General features: G+C 42.3%; 1 protein-coding gene across 1 annotated transcript; it reads left to right on the plus strand.

Annotated features, from left to right (window-relative positions):
• Nucleotides 1-666: 666 nt before the first annotated feature.
• Nucleotides 667-12114, plus strand: dpep1 (dipeptidase 1). Its single transcript, XM_055154324.1, has 11 exons — nt 667-697; nt 1929-1986; nt 2180-2306; nt 2606-2738; nt 2822-2972; nt 3080-3149; nt 3240-3416; nt 4165-4249; nt 4334-4409; nt 6780-6915; nt 11929-12114. The coding sequence occupies exons 1-11, from the start codon at nt 667-669 to the stop codon at nt 12112-12114; spliced, it is 1230 nt and encodes a 409-aa protein (XP_055010299.1).
• Nucleotides 12115-12297: the final 183 nt, after the last annotated feature.

The following is a 12297-nucleotide window of genomic DNA, read 5'->3' on the forward strand; positions in this document are numbered from 1 at the left end:
CAGGCGTAGATCAGTACCACAAGTCTTACCTCACTGGTGCAGTAAAAAAAAAAGCATTGGAGGTCATGCTAAAATAGTTATTATACATGCATTTAAAAAAATTAATAAATAATTTATTTTTTATTTTTGCTTCCCTCTGCATTTTTAATTAGATCATTATTTAGATTAACGTCTTTCATTTTTCCAGTGCATTTTATAATAAACCTATTGCTCTGTATTTGATTGAATAAAAATAAAGTTTATGAAGACATTATACTTTTATTTTGTTAAACAACTATTCCTATTCTAATACTGTACTATATGGTCTAATCATTTTATTGAATGTTACAGGTCAACATAGGTTTTCAAAGCAAGCAAATAATCACATGATCATCAATATTCAACATTCAAATATTGTATGCTTTATCAGTTTTGTGCATCTATAGATTTTCATTTGAGATTACGCTAGCAATTGTTCTGCAGATTTTCAATACCCAGCTTCAACACTCAAATGATTCATGTTTGAGTGACGTCTGCTCTGGTTGTACTTCCAGTTCCTGGTACTGTTGATTTCTGTTGTATCTGGCAAAAATGAAAAACAAGCACAGAGGCATGGAAATCATTCTTACAGTACAGTAATGGTGTTACAGCAGAATTCACAGCAGCAGGGTGACAAACAGGCAAAAAATGTCAGAGTTTACAAGCATCTACAGCCGAGGTATTTGAGAAACCTGAGGAGTCTCAGAGTCTAAAAAAAACCTTTGTATAGTCTAATTATAAATGTTATCTTTTTAGCTGATACATAAGTCTGATAAAATCACAGAACACCTGCAGTTTCATTAATTTCATCATTCAAGGCAACAGAAGAGAACATTTTGCACTATAAATGTAGCAAGCATTTAGTATGAAATTAGTACAATAACATTATTGTTCACAGTATCTATGGGAAAGGTCAAAGTTGATTGATTGAAAATGACCTTCCCGTTTTCTGTGTCAAAGGCAGCAGGCTCTGAAGTAGAAATGTTTCCAGGATTTTGTTCTAAACAACCAAACTCAAAGTTGTATTGCCTGTCTGACCTGATGGATAAGAGTGTAAGGCTGCTCTAAGTGTGAAGGCTTCTGACAGGTTTCACAAAGTCAAAAATCAAATTCACAATGTTACCACTTGTGAATTACAGCCATTGTTATCTTTGCCTTTATAAATGTTAAACAGATGATCATGATGAGATAAATAGCAATAAAGTAATAAACAGCATTATGCGTGTCAAAGTGAATCATGAATCGACATTTTCTCATATCTTGTTGAATGGCTGAAGAAGTGATTTGGAACCAGTGAGACAGAAATAAATGTCTTTAAAGGAAGGTTATCTAATAATGTAATAATGGAAAAAAAACAACAAAGACTATTCACTATTAACATCTGCCATGCTCGATCTGAGACCATTCCATACTGCATTTGCCCACTGCTCCTGACAAGTTTCACTAGAGACAATGCAAGATGGATCAAATACAGAGGACAAACATAAGGGCCTAATAAAGTATAACATATGTATTGCCTGTTCATTTTAATATATCAAAAACATCTCAGCCAAATCAACATTACAGTGCATTTTATTCAGTTTCTTAACACATAGTACACATTGACAAAATACTATAAATGTATAAGCGATATGTGAATCTTTTACAACTGCTGACAGTATAATGGAGAAACGACAACAGGCGGAGCAACAAACACTGGCGACATAATAAAACAAGCAACAATGACTGAAGGACATCTTCTAGACTAGGAATAATATCTGACAAATGCTTCAAGTTGGATAAGCCCTTTGGATAGTAAAACTAGATTTTTTTCTTAGTTGGATCTCATAATATTGTGAGAATGGTGGGCAGGGATCTTGCAAAGCTATTTTTTATTGTTTTTTGTGTCAGATGTTTTGTAAACTGTGCAGAGGATCCACACCTGACCAGGGCCTTCCAGTTGATGTCAGAGACGCCTCTAATCGATGGGTGAGTGTCAAGAAACATTTTGAAAGGGAAGAAATCCTGAAAAACATTTAGCACCAAATTTGAGTCTTCTGGAAGCAGTTTATATGCTTTGGAAGTTTTAGTTTTGGAAGTTTTATATGCATTCTTAAATCCACATTATTTAATTACACATGTAAGAAAAGATTTGAAATATCCCTTTTTAAAAATTTTATAGGCATAATGACCTACCCTGGCAAATGAGGTTACTTTTTAACAACCAACTCAGCAAAGTGGATCTACACACATTTAATGGGACACACACCAATATCCCCAAAATCAAGCAAGGACGACTAGGAGCACAGGTAAGAAAATAAATATACATAATCATAAATATTTCAAGTTTTTTTAAAATAAAAGGATATTGTGTGGATGCATTACATGACATTAAAAAGAAGAGGTGTTCCACAAGATTCAATATTAGAACCCCTTTACATTGATATGAACATGTTTTAAGTAACAAAATGTAATACACATGTAAATGGTATACACGGTGGCTGAGTGGATAATGATCCCGACTGTAGACCCTTCACTCTTGAGTGACAGTGAATAGCTGTACATTTACATGTAGCATATTAACTATTTCAAACTTGTTGTTTGCCAGTTCTGGTCAGCCTTTGTTCGATGTGACAGTCAGTACAAAGATGCTGTGAGGCAGACATTTGAGCAGATCGATGTCGTTCACAGGATGTGTCAGAAATATCCTGATGTTTTTATGTTTGCTTCCAGCAGCCAAGGTAAGAACTTATCTCTCCTTTAACATTAAAAAGATGAAAACCAAAGTGCTGAGGTTTGCGTGTTGTTTCATATGACTGCACAGACATATTGGACGCATTCAAGCAGAATAAGACAGCCAGCCTGATTGGGGTAGAGGGCGGTCACTCCATCGACAGTAGCCTCGGCACCCTCCGCACCATGTACCAGCTCGGAGTGCGCTACCTCACCCTCACGCACTCCTGCAACACACCCTGGTACACCACTCTCCTCATTTAAGCTTTGAATTTTGTAACAGTAATGATTTTTAAAAGCAGAATTCAATGCCCGAACCATTGTGCCATTCCTTATGTCATTCTTACAGGGCAGATAATTGGCTTGTGGACACAGGGTCAGAGCCATCTCAACACGATGGTTTATCACCATTTGGCAAGGTAATCAGCCCAATAAGGCCGAACTGAATTAAAATGAAAAAGAAAATAAATTAGTTTTGACTATTATTTTGTTTTATTGATCCCCTCCAGCAAGTAATAAATGAGTTGAATCGTCTTGGTATGCTAATCGACTTGGCTCATGTGACAGTGAAAGTGATGGAGCAGGTTTTAGAGATGTCCAAGGCTCCTGTGATCTTCAGCCACTCCTCGGCCTATTCAATCTGTAACAACAAGAGGAACGTCCCAGATCACATCCTCACTAAAGTGGTGAGAACATAAACCTGCGATAAAGCTCCATATACAGCACCTACCACTTTGATAACTGAGCCTTCATAATTGTACCACAGTTTTCTTGTGCACAGAAGTTATCTCTAATACAACATGAAAGTGATAGCACCCCCGTAAAACAATAAACAGATAAAAATAAGGTGAATGACTGAAAAACACTTGACGATAAGAAACTGAAGGTCAATACAGCAGTGTGTGTGTAATGAAAATATATTACCTTCTGTGAACACACACACACACACACACATATATATATATATATATATATATATATATATATATATATATATATATATATATATATATATATATATATTACATACACAAGTTATACAAGTGCCTCGCAGTCTCAAAAGTCTTAACTGGACAGAATGTAAGTTAATGTGTGTGGCCACTCCCCTATTAGTAAAAAAAAGGTTCCACTCTTGGCATTTCTTGATATCTATTGGTTTACCTTTTTAAATAAAAACAAAAGTAAAAGTGCAATCATATAACATAAACTTAAAGGGGAAATTATGGAGTTAAACTGAGCAGAAAGATTTCAAAATGATTGTAACTGCATAGTAGCATAACGCCTGCTATTCCATATGCTGCAGCCAGAATTAACTTTATATTTTATAATGACACATTCTCTGTAAATAATATTTTTTATGTCTGTATTTGTAATAAATCGACTTGTTTTACTGTATTTGAACCTTTACTGATAAATATGTTTTCTCCTCTGCAGAAAGAAAAGAAGGGGATTGTGATGGTGAACTTTTACAATGATTATGTCACCTGCAGTCACACGGCTACCATCTCAGACGTTGCTGGTAAGCTATTGTTATACACCCTGTTGTAAAGTGGATAAGAAACTACTTTTATTATGTTTATGAGCTCTTCCTCTATTTTCTTAGATCACTTTGACCACATAAAGAAAATTGGTGGTGCTGAGATTGTAGGTTTTGGTGGAGACTATGATGGAGTTAAAAGGTATGTATATGTAAAAATACAAATTTTTCAAATTTTATATATTTTATGAATTCAGATAATTTATGTGACACTTTATAAGTTGATGAGAGACTTAAAGACTAACTCTACACTTGTGGCATATTTGATAAAGCTTGCACAAAAAGTAAACCAAAAAATTACCCAAAATGTGTTTTATTATACTATATTCACATAGGACCTCACTGAAACTCTGCAAAAACCTTAAAATGCTAGCCTACAATTTAACACATTTGACTGCTTTATTTCTACTTACAGGTACAAATGAAATCACTTGAAATGACTGTGCATGACCTTACATGTAGTTCACCAATGAATAAATTGCCATTTCAGACACAACACAGGGCACATTAAAAGTCAGACATTTTTGTTTTTCATTACTACCTGGTCCTTGTGGGTTTTCCTGAATGGGATAAGCCCTAATTTGCTAAACATCACTACAGATTAGCAAAATTGTGCTTTCATATTCATTATAGTATTTTTATTTGACTAGTATATTACCATCCTGGTTTTACAATACAACCTTAAGATAACATGATCAAAAATCATAAAACCGCAAATTTGAAGAATAGGAGTACGTATTGGTCAAGGAGTGGTCCTACAGAAACAATGTGAGACACCAACCAAAGTCATCATAATCTATTTAAGATTCAAACCAAAAAGATATAAAATGGTAAATAAAATATACACTAATAAAATATACCAGGTGCTCCACTATAACATAACAAAAAATAATAATAAATAAATAAATGTAGTCAATGTCCTCACAAAGGCCCATCAGTACTTTTGACTTTTGATGTTTGTGACAATGGCAATAGTTGCCTTTGACAGTCTCTATAATCAAATGTTGTTCAGCCCAAGCTGTGATGCTGTTGAAGAAAGTTAATCTTTGGTGTCCTCCCTCACTTCTACTTGTGCTATTACAGTCTATTTCCTGGGAGGCCATTGAACACATAGAAGTAGACCCTGTAAGCACCTTTTACTCATTCATTATTTGCACAACTCTCAGCACAGGGCCACAGCTGCTGTTTTTTTATACATCTGAACCTAAACTTCATTTTCTGCTTCAATAGTAAAGCCCTGCTGGTTACTTACCAAAGAGTACACATTAACCTGATGCTGACCTTTATATATTTTCAGAAGTAGGCGCATGTGGAGCCCAACTGAAAGCAAATGTTCTCACAATTTGGTCTTGAATCAGCCTTAATCATTTATCTGCAGTGTCATTCAAACACAAAACACAAATGTCTCTGTAACTTATATGTTTTTCAGTCACTTTGACACACTTCACTATTGAAAACTGACTTTTGCAAAACAACTCACACAGAAACCCAAACAGGGTTATGACTTTCCTTAACAATGTAGTATGATGCAGTCACACACGCACTCTTGAAATTTAAACAAGACATTTACCAACAGGACACTGGAGATATGGTATATACAGGCATATGCTACTATACCTTTTAGTTTTGTTTATTTTTTGCAGTCATATTTGATTTTCTTTATTGAAAGCAACAGAGTTTGGCCCAGCAGTTGAATTTACTGATTCACTGCCAAATGTTTTGAAAAGAGCCTGAGACCTGTGTGAACTGATGAGAAATGTTCCAAATGATTTGAGCACTTAAGACTCCTGTTTGGATAAACGTTTGAATCAAAAGATCAAATTAAACCAACTTAAACCAAAAAATGTGCTTAAAATCATTGAACCTTAATAACTCCCTCATAAGATTGTTCAGTAGTTCACTGGTTGCACATATCACTCCTGCCCAGGAGTGAGATAGGACTCTAGACTCACCTCTTTGACAAAAGTTAGTCTTGGCTGGTCAGACTGTGATAAATGTGGCTATTTATCTACCTCAGGCCAGATAGTCACATAGTCTTTGTGTTTTTTATTGGGCTTCTTCTTGGGCTACTGTGGAAAATTTCTGACACATAAATGCATGAAACTAATTGCAAATGTACCTTTAATGGAAAAGATGAAATTATTATGATAAATACAGAATCTGGATAAGAAACAACTCCAAGATGGTGTTTGGCTAAGACTCAGCAGGTGTTTTTTAAAGGGAATATTATACAACTGAATATTAAAGATACACAAATCCACAGTATGTAAAATGTAAAATGTATTCATCTTGCGATCTCATCATATTCATCATATTTTTTAATTTAGATTTTTTGTTCTAATCTGATAATTACTGACAAAAATCATGTATTTTCAGTTGTATAAGTCTGTAATACACAACAGCAACAAAAATCAATGTAGTAACGGTAATAATATCACACTGCGTCTGAGTTTATGTAGTGGGATTGGCCCTTTGATGGAAGAGTACATTAAAGTAGTGTTGTGATTGTCAGGCTGCCTCAGGGCCTGGAGGATGTGTCCAAAGTGCCTCACTTAGTGGCCGAGCTGCTGAGGAGAGGCTGGACAGACACGGAGGTGAAGGCTGCTCTGGGAGAGAACCTGCTCCGAGTGATGAAGGAAGTAGAGAAGGTGAGGACCACTAACATACATCAATTAACAATAATGAGTGGGATTTAAACCAGGCTATTTCAAAGATAAAACCATATCTGAATGAGACAGGAATTTGTATAAAAGGGTAATTAAGTTCTATTAGTGAATGATGAAATTAGGTTCAAAGGTCAAACTTATGATAATTCAATTTGATGCACACAATTGTTTTTAACCTTACAAATGAACATGGGTGGTCTGAAGGTTAACTGTGAATGCAATGAAGTAGAGCTCAAGAGTCTGCCTTCTACTTGTTTCCATTTGTATTTCCTGTAGATTTTCTGAAGTTATTAAAACATTTTTAAACTTCAAGTGTGTTTTTGTCTGAACAACAGTATTACTGACATTAGTGTACAATCCTTCAGTCGTCCAGGTAGAAACCATAGCAAAAGGAGAAATTCAATTTATCAACTAGACAAAAGTTTATTTGGTCAAATATGTTTCATAGCTCATCCAAGCTGTGACATCATGTTCACCTTCAACTCTCAATGATTCTCAATGTTCTCAATGAGTGAACCTCAAGGAGCTCAAGGATATGCCATATATTTACAGAAAGGTAAAGGAATAACATGTTGTACAATATTAAGTTATTTTATCTTTTCAGCAAGCTCCCAGCTGACGTAATAATGCTATTAAGGCACAGTTTAGTGGTGGTTTCCGTAGCCACAAATGTCCAGATGTAGAGAGTATTTTTGACTAACACCAATCAGGCAAAATAGAAGTAGTGACTTGCCCAAGGACAATCCAAACTGGGGAGAGTGGGTCTTGAATCCCTCAATGTCCAAATTATAGCCTGTTCCTGTACATTTTTGGACACTGCCTTATATCTGCCTAAAGGGAGGAGCTAACTACACCGAAACTACTCTGAAACTAACACACCTACTTGTTTACAGTTTCTGTTAGTTATACTACTGAGCTGCACTGAATGTGGGGACACCTCTGGGCCTGGCCTGGCTATCCCTATTGTTTTCTTTGTTTGTTCTGATTATGTTTGTGGATGGAGTTGTAAATAGGAGATAGATGATGAGTCCCCAATTTCTGTTTAAAGAAGGATTCTCTTTCTTATTTCTTGTTAAGAAAGAGAACACATTCAGTGCAGCTCAGTAGGCCTAGTTAACTAACACAAACTGTAAACAAATAGGTCTGTTAGTTCCAGAGTAGTTTCAGTGTAGTTAGCTGACCAGCGTCTGACCAGAACTGAAGAAGTAGCTTGGATGAGCTGCACAATGTATTCGACCAAATAAACTTTTGTCCATCCATCCATCCATCCATTTTCGTCCGCTTATCCGGGGCCGGGTCGCGGGGGCAGCAGCCTAAGCAGGGACTCCCAGACTTCCTTCACCCCAGACACGTCCTCCAGCTCCTCCGGGGGGACCCCGAGGCGTTCCCAGGCCAGCCGAGAGACATAGTCCCTCCAGCGTGTCCTGGGTCTTCCCCGTGGCCTCCTCCCGGTGGGACATGCCCGGAACACCTCCCGAGGGAGGCGCCCAGGAGGCATCCGGAACAGATGCCCGAGCCACCTCAACTGGCTCCTCTCGACGTGGAGGAGCAGCGGCTCTACTCCGAGCTCCTCCCGTGTGACTGAGCTCCTCACCCTATCTCTAAGGGAGCGCCCAGCCACCCTGCGGAGGAAACTCATTTCGAGCGCTTGTATCCGCGATCTCGTCCTTTCGGTCACTACCCAGAGCTCATGACCATAGGTGAGAGTAGGAACGAAGACTGACCGGTAAATCGAGAGCTTCGCCTTTCGACTCAGCTCCCTCTTCACCACAACGGTCCGATACAGCGACCGCATCACTGCCGAAGCTGCACCGATCCGCCTGTCAATCTCACGTTCCGTCCTTCCCTCACTCGTGAACAAGACCCCGAGATACTTGAACTCCTCCACTTGAGGCAAAGACTCTCCACCCACCCGGAGAGGGCAAGCCACCTTTTTCCGGTCGAGAACCATGGCCTCGGACTTGGAAGAGCTGATCTTCATCCCAGCCGCTTCACACTCGGCTGCAAACCGCCCCAGTGCACATTGCAGGTCCTGGCTTCGATGAAGCCAACAGAACAACATCGTCCGCAAACAGCAGAGATGAAATCCTGTGGTCCCCAAACCGGACCCCCTCCGGCCCCTGACTGCGCCTAGAAATTCTGTCCATAAACACAATGAACAGAACCGGTGACAAAGGGCAGCCCTGGCGGAGTCCAACATGCACCGGGAACAGGTCTGACTTACTGCCGGCAATGCGAACACAGCTCCTGCTCCGGTCATACAGGGACCGGACAGCCCTTAGCAAAGGGCCCCGGACCCCATACTCCCAGAGCACCCCCCACAGGACACCACGAGGGACACGGTCGAATGCCTTCTCCAAGTCCACAAAGCACATGTGGACTGGTTGGGCAAACTCCCATGAACCCTCGAGCACCCGATGGAGAGTGTAGAGCTGGTCCAGTGTTCCACGGCCAGGACGAAAACCACACTGCTCCTCCTGAATCCGAGGTTCGACTATCGGCCGGAATTCTCCTCTCCAGTACCCTGGCATAGACCTTACCGGGAAGGCTGAGGAGTGTGATCCCCCTATAGTTGGAACACACCCTCCGGTCCCCCTTCTTATACAGAGGGACCACCACCCCGGTTTGCCAGTCCAGAGGTACTGTCCCCGACCGCCACGCGATGTTGAAGAGGCGTGTCAGCCAAGACAGCCCCACAACATCCAGAGACTTCAGGTACTCAGGACGGATCTCATCCAACCCCGGAGCCTTGCCACCAAGGAGCTTGCCAACCACCTCAGTGACTTCGGCCAGGGTGATGGATGAGTCCGCCTCCGAGTCCCCAGCCTCGGCCTCCTCCTCGGAGGACGTGACGGTGGGATTGAGGAGATCCTCAAAGTATTCCTTCCACCGCCGGACAACGTCCCCAGTCGAGGTCAGCAGCTCTCCCCCCGCACTGTAAACAGTGTTGGTGAAGAACTGCTTTCCCCTCCTGAGGCGCCGGACGGTTTGCCAGAATCTCTTTGAGGCCGTCCGATAGTCCTTCTCCATGGCCTCCCCGAACTCCTCCCAGCTCCGAGTTTTTGCCTCCGCGACCACACGGGCTGCAGCACGCTTGGCCCGCCGGTACCCGTCAGCTGCCTCAGGAGTCCCCCGAGCCAGCAAGGCCCGATAGGACTCCTTCTTCAGCTTGACAGCATCCCTTACTTCCGGTGTCCACCACCGGGTTCTGGGGTTGCCGCCGCGACAGGCACCACAGACCTTACGCCCACAGCTCCGAGCAGCTGCATTGACAATAGAGGCCGAGAATGAAGCCCACTCGGACTCCATATCTCCAGCCTCCCCCGGAATCCGGGAGAAGTCCTCCCGGAGGTGCGAGTTGAAAGTCCCTCTGACAGAGGGCTCCGCCAGACGTTCCCAACAGACCCTCACTACACGCTTGGGCCTGCCAGGTCTTTCCGGCTTCCTCCTCCGCCAGCGAACCCAACTCACAACCAGGTGGTGATCAGTTGACAGCTCAGCCCCTCTCTTCACCCGAGTGTCCAAGACACGCGGCCGGAGATCAGATGACACGACTACAAAGTCGATCATCGACCTCCGGCCTAGGGTGTCCTGGTGCCACGTGCACTTATGGACACCCTTGTGCTCGAACATGGTGTTTGTTATGGACAAACTGTGACTAGCACAGAAGTCCAATAACAAAACACCACTCGGGTTCAGATCGGGGAGGCCGTTCCTCCCAATCACCCCTCTCCAAGTGTCACTGTCGTTGCCCACGTGGGCGTTGAAGTCCCCCAGGAGAACAACGGAGTCCCCGGTCGGTGCACTGTCTAGTACCCCTCCCAAGGACTCCAAGAAGGCCGGGTACTCAGCACTGCTGTTCGGCCCGTAGGCCGACACCACAGTGAGAGACCTGTCCCCGACCCGAAGGCGCAGGGACGCGACCCTCTCGTTCACCGGGGTGAACTCCAACACACAGCGACTGAGCTGTGGGGCAATGAGCAGGCCACACCCAGCCCGCCGCCGCTCCCCGCGGCCAACGCCAGAGAAATGGAGAGTCCAGCCCTCTCAAGGAGTTGGGTTCCAGAGCCCAAACTGTGCGTGGAGGTGAGGCCGACTATATCTAGTCGGTAACGCTCAACCTCCCGCACAAGCTCAGGCTCCTTCCCCCCCAGCGAGGTGACATTCCATGTCCCCAGAGCTAGTCTCCATGTCCGGAGATCTGGTCGCCGAGGCCCCACGTCGCTCCTTCGGGCTGAGCCCGGCCGAGCCCCGTGGGGGGAGGCTCGGCCACCAGGCGCTCGCTGGCGAGCACCCACCCCAGGCCTGGCTCCAGGGTGAGGCCCCGGTGACGCCAATCCGGGCGACGTAACTGGCCTTGTTGGTACACTTGTCATACAGGGCTTCTGAACCGTTCTTCGTCTGACCCGTCCCCCCGGACCTGTTTGCCTTGGGTGACCCTACCAGGGGCATGAAGCCCCCGACAACATAGCTCCCGGGATCATTCGGGCACTCAAACCCCTCCACCACGATAAGGTGACGGTTCAAGGAGGGGAACTTTTTTCTTTTTTTAAACTTTTGTTCAGTTGACAAATTGAATTTCTCCTTTTACCAGCATTACTGACATTAGTTACCACATAGCTGATTAGCCACTGTTGTGCCTTTAGACTCTTAATGTTTGAACATTTCGAAAAGTCTATGAGAAATATTAATGGACAATGTACTTATGGGGCCGTTGAGAATCAAAACACAAACACCCTGGATACTGTTTTGAAAATGAAGTCCTTTATGTCTGTCAGTTGGCAGGATATTGCAAGTGAAGTGTGATTACTATTCTGGTGATCAACTATTATCCTCATATTTAATTACACCCAGTAATACCTGTCATAAACTTTCCCAAGTAATTATAAAAATACTAGTTGATTTAAACCATGTTTTAATTAGACTAAATTGTAGCATGTACGCTGTTCTGTTGCTTTATTGTTTATAGGATTAACTGGTTGTGGTCTTGTACAGGTGCGTGACAGTCTGAGCAGCAGTCCTCCTGATGATGTCCCGATCCCGTATGAGCAGGTGGAGAACCCATGTCGGACGAGCTACGGGTACAACGTTACAAACCATGCCCCTGAGCACCACCTCGCCATAGTCACGCTCCTGCTCCCTCTCTTTATACAGGCTTTCATTACACTATCACATGAATAACTATGGAACTGGGTAGTACTCATTTGTAATCTCATACATTAGCTTAATTATTTTGTAATATATTATAATTGTACTTCACTGAGTAGTTTTCACACCTCATTTTACTCTTACTTGAGGATTTTATAGTAAGTAGTAGCAGTACTCTTGTCTGAGTCCTATTGCAATAAAAAGCTTAATATTTAC

This window comes from Boleophthalmus pectinirostris, unplaced genomic scaffold (assembly GCF_026225935.1).
Source record: "Boleophthalmus pectinirostris isolate CB_2022bp ecotype Guang Dong unplaced genomic scaffold, ASM2622593v1 HiC_scaffold_19, whole genome shotgun sequence".
In the NCBI taxonomy this organism is placed as follows: domain Eukaryota; kingdom Metazoa; phylum Chordata; class Actinopteri; order Gobiiformes; family Gobiidae; genus Boleophthalmus; species Boleophthalmus pectinirostris.

What these genes read in the sequence shown, in the direction of transcription:
- dpep1 (XM_055154324.1), top strand. Translation starts at nt 667, where the DNA reads ATGTCAGAGTTTACAAGCATCTACAGCCGAG. An exon ending in AAGGACGACTAGGAGCACAG is followed by an intron (nt 2,307 to 2,605) that starts GTAAGAAAATAA and finishes GTTGTTTGCCAG; the next exon opens with TTCTGGTCAGCCTTTGTTCG. An exon ending in GACTATGATGGAGTTAAAAG is followed by an intron (nt 4,410 to 6,779) that starts GTATGTATATGT and finishes TGTGATTGTCAG; the next exon opens with GCTGCCTCAGGGCCTGGAGG.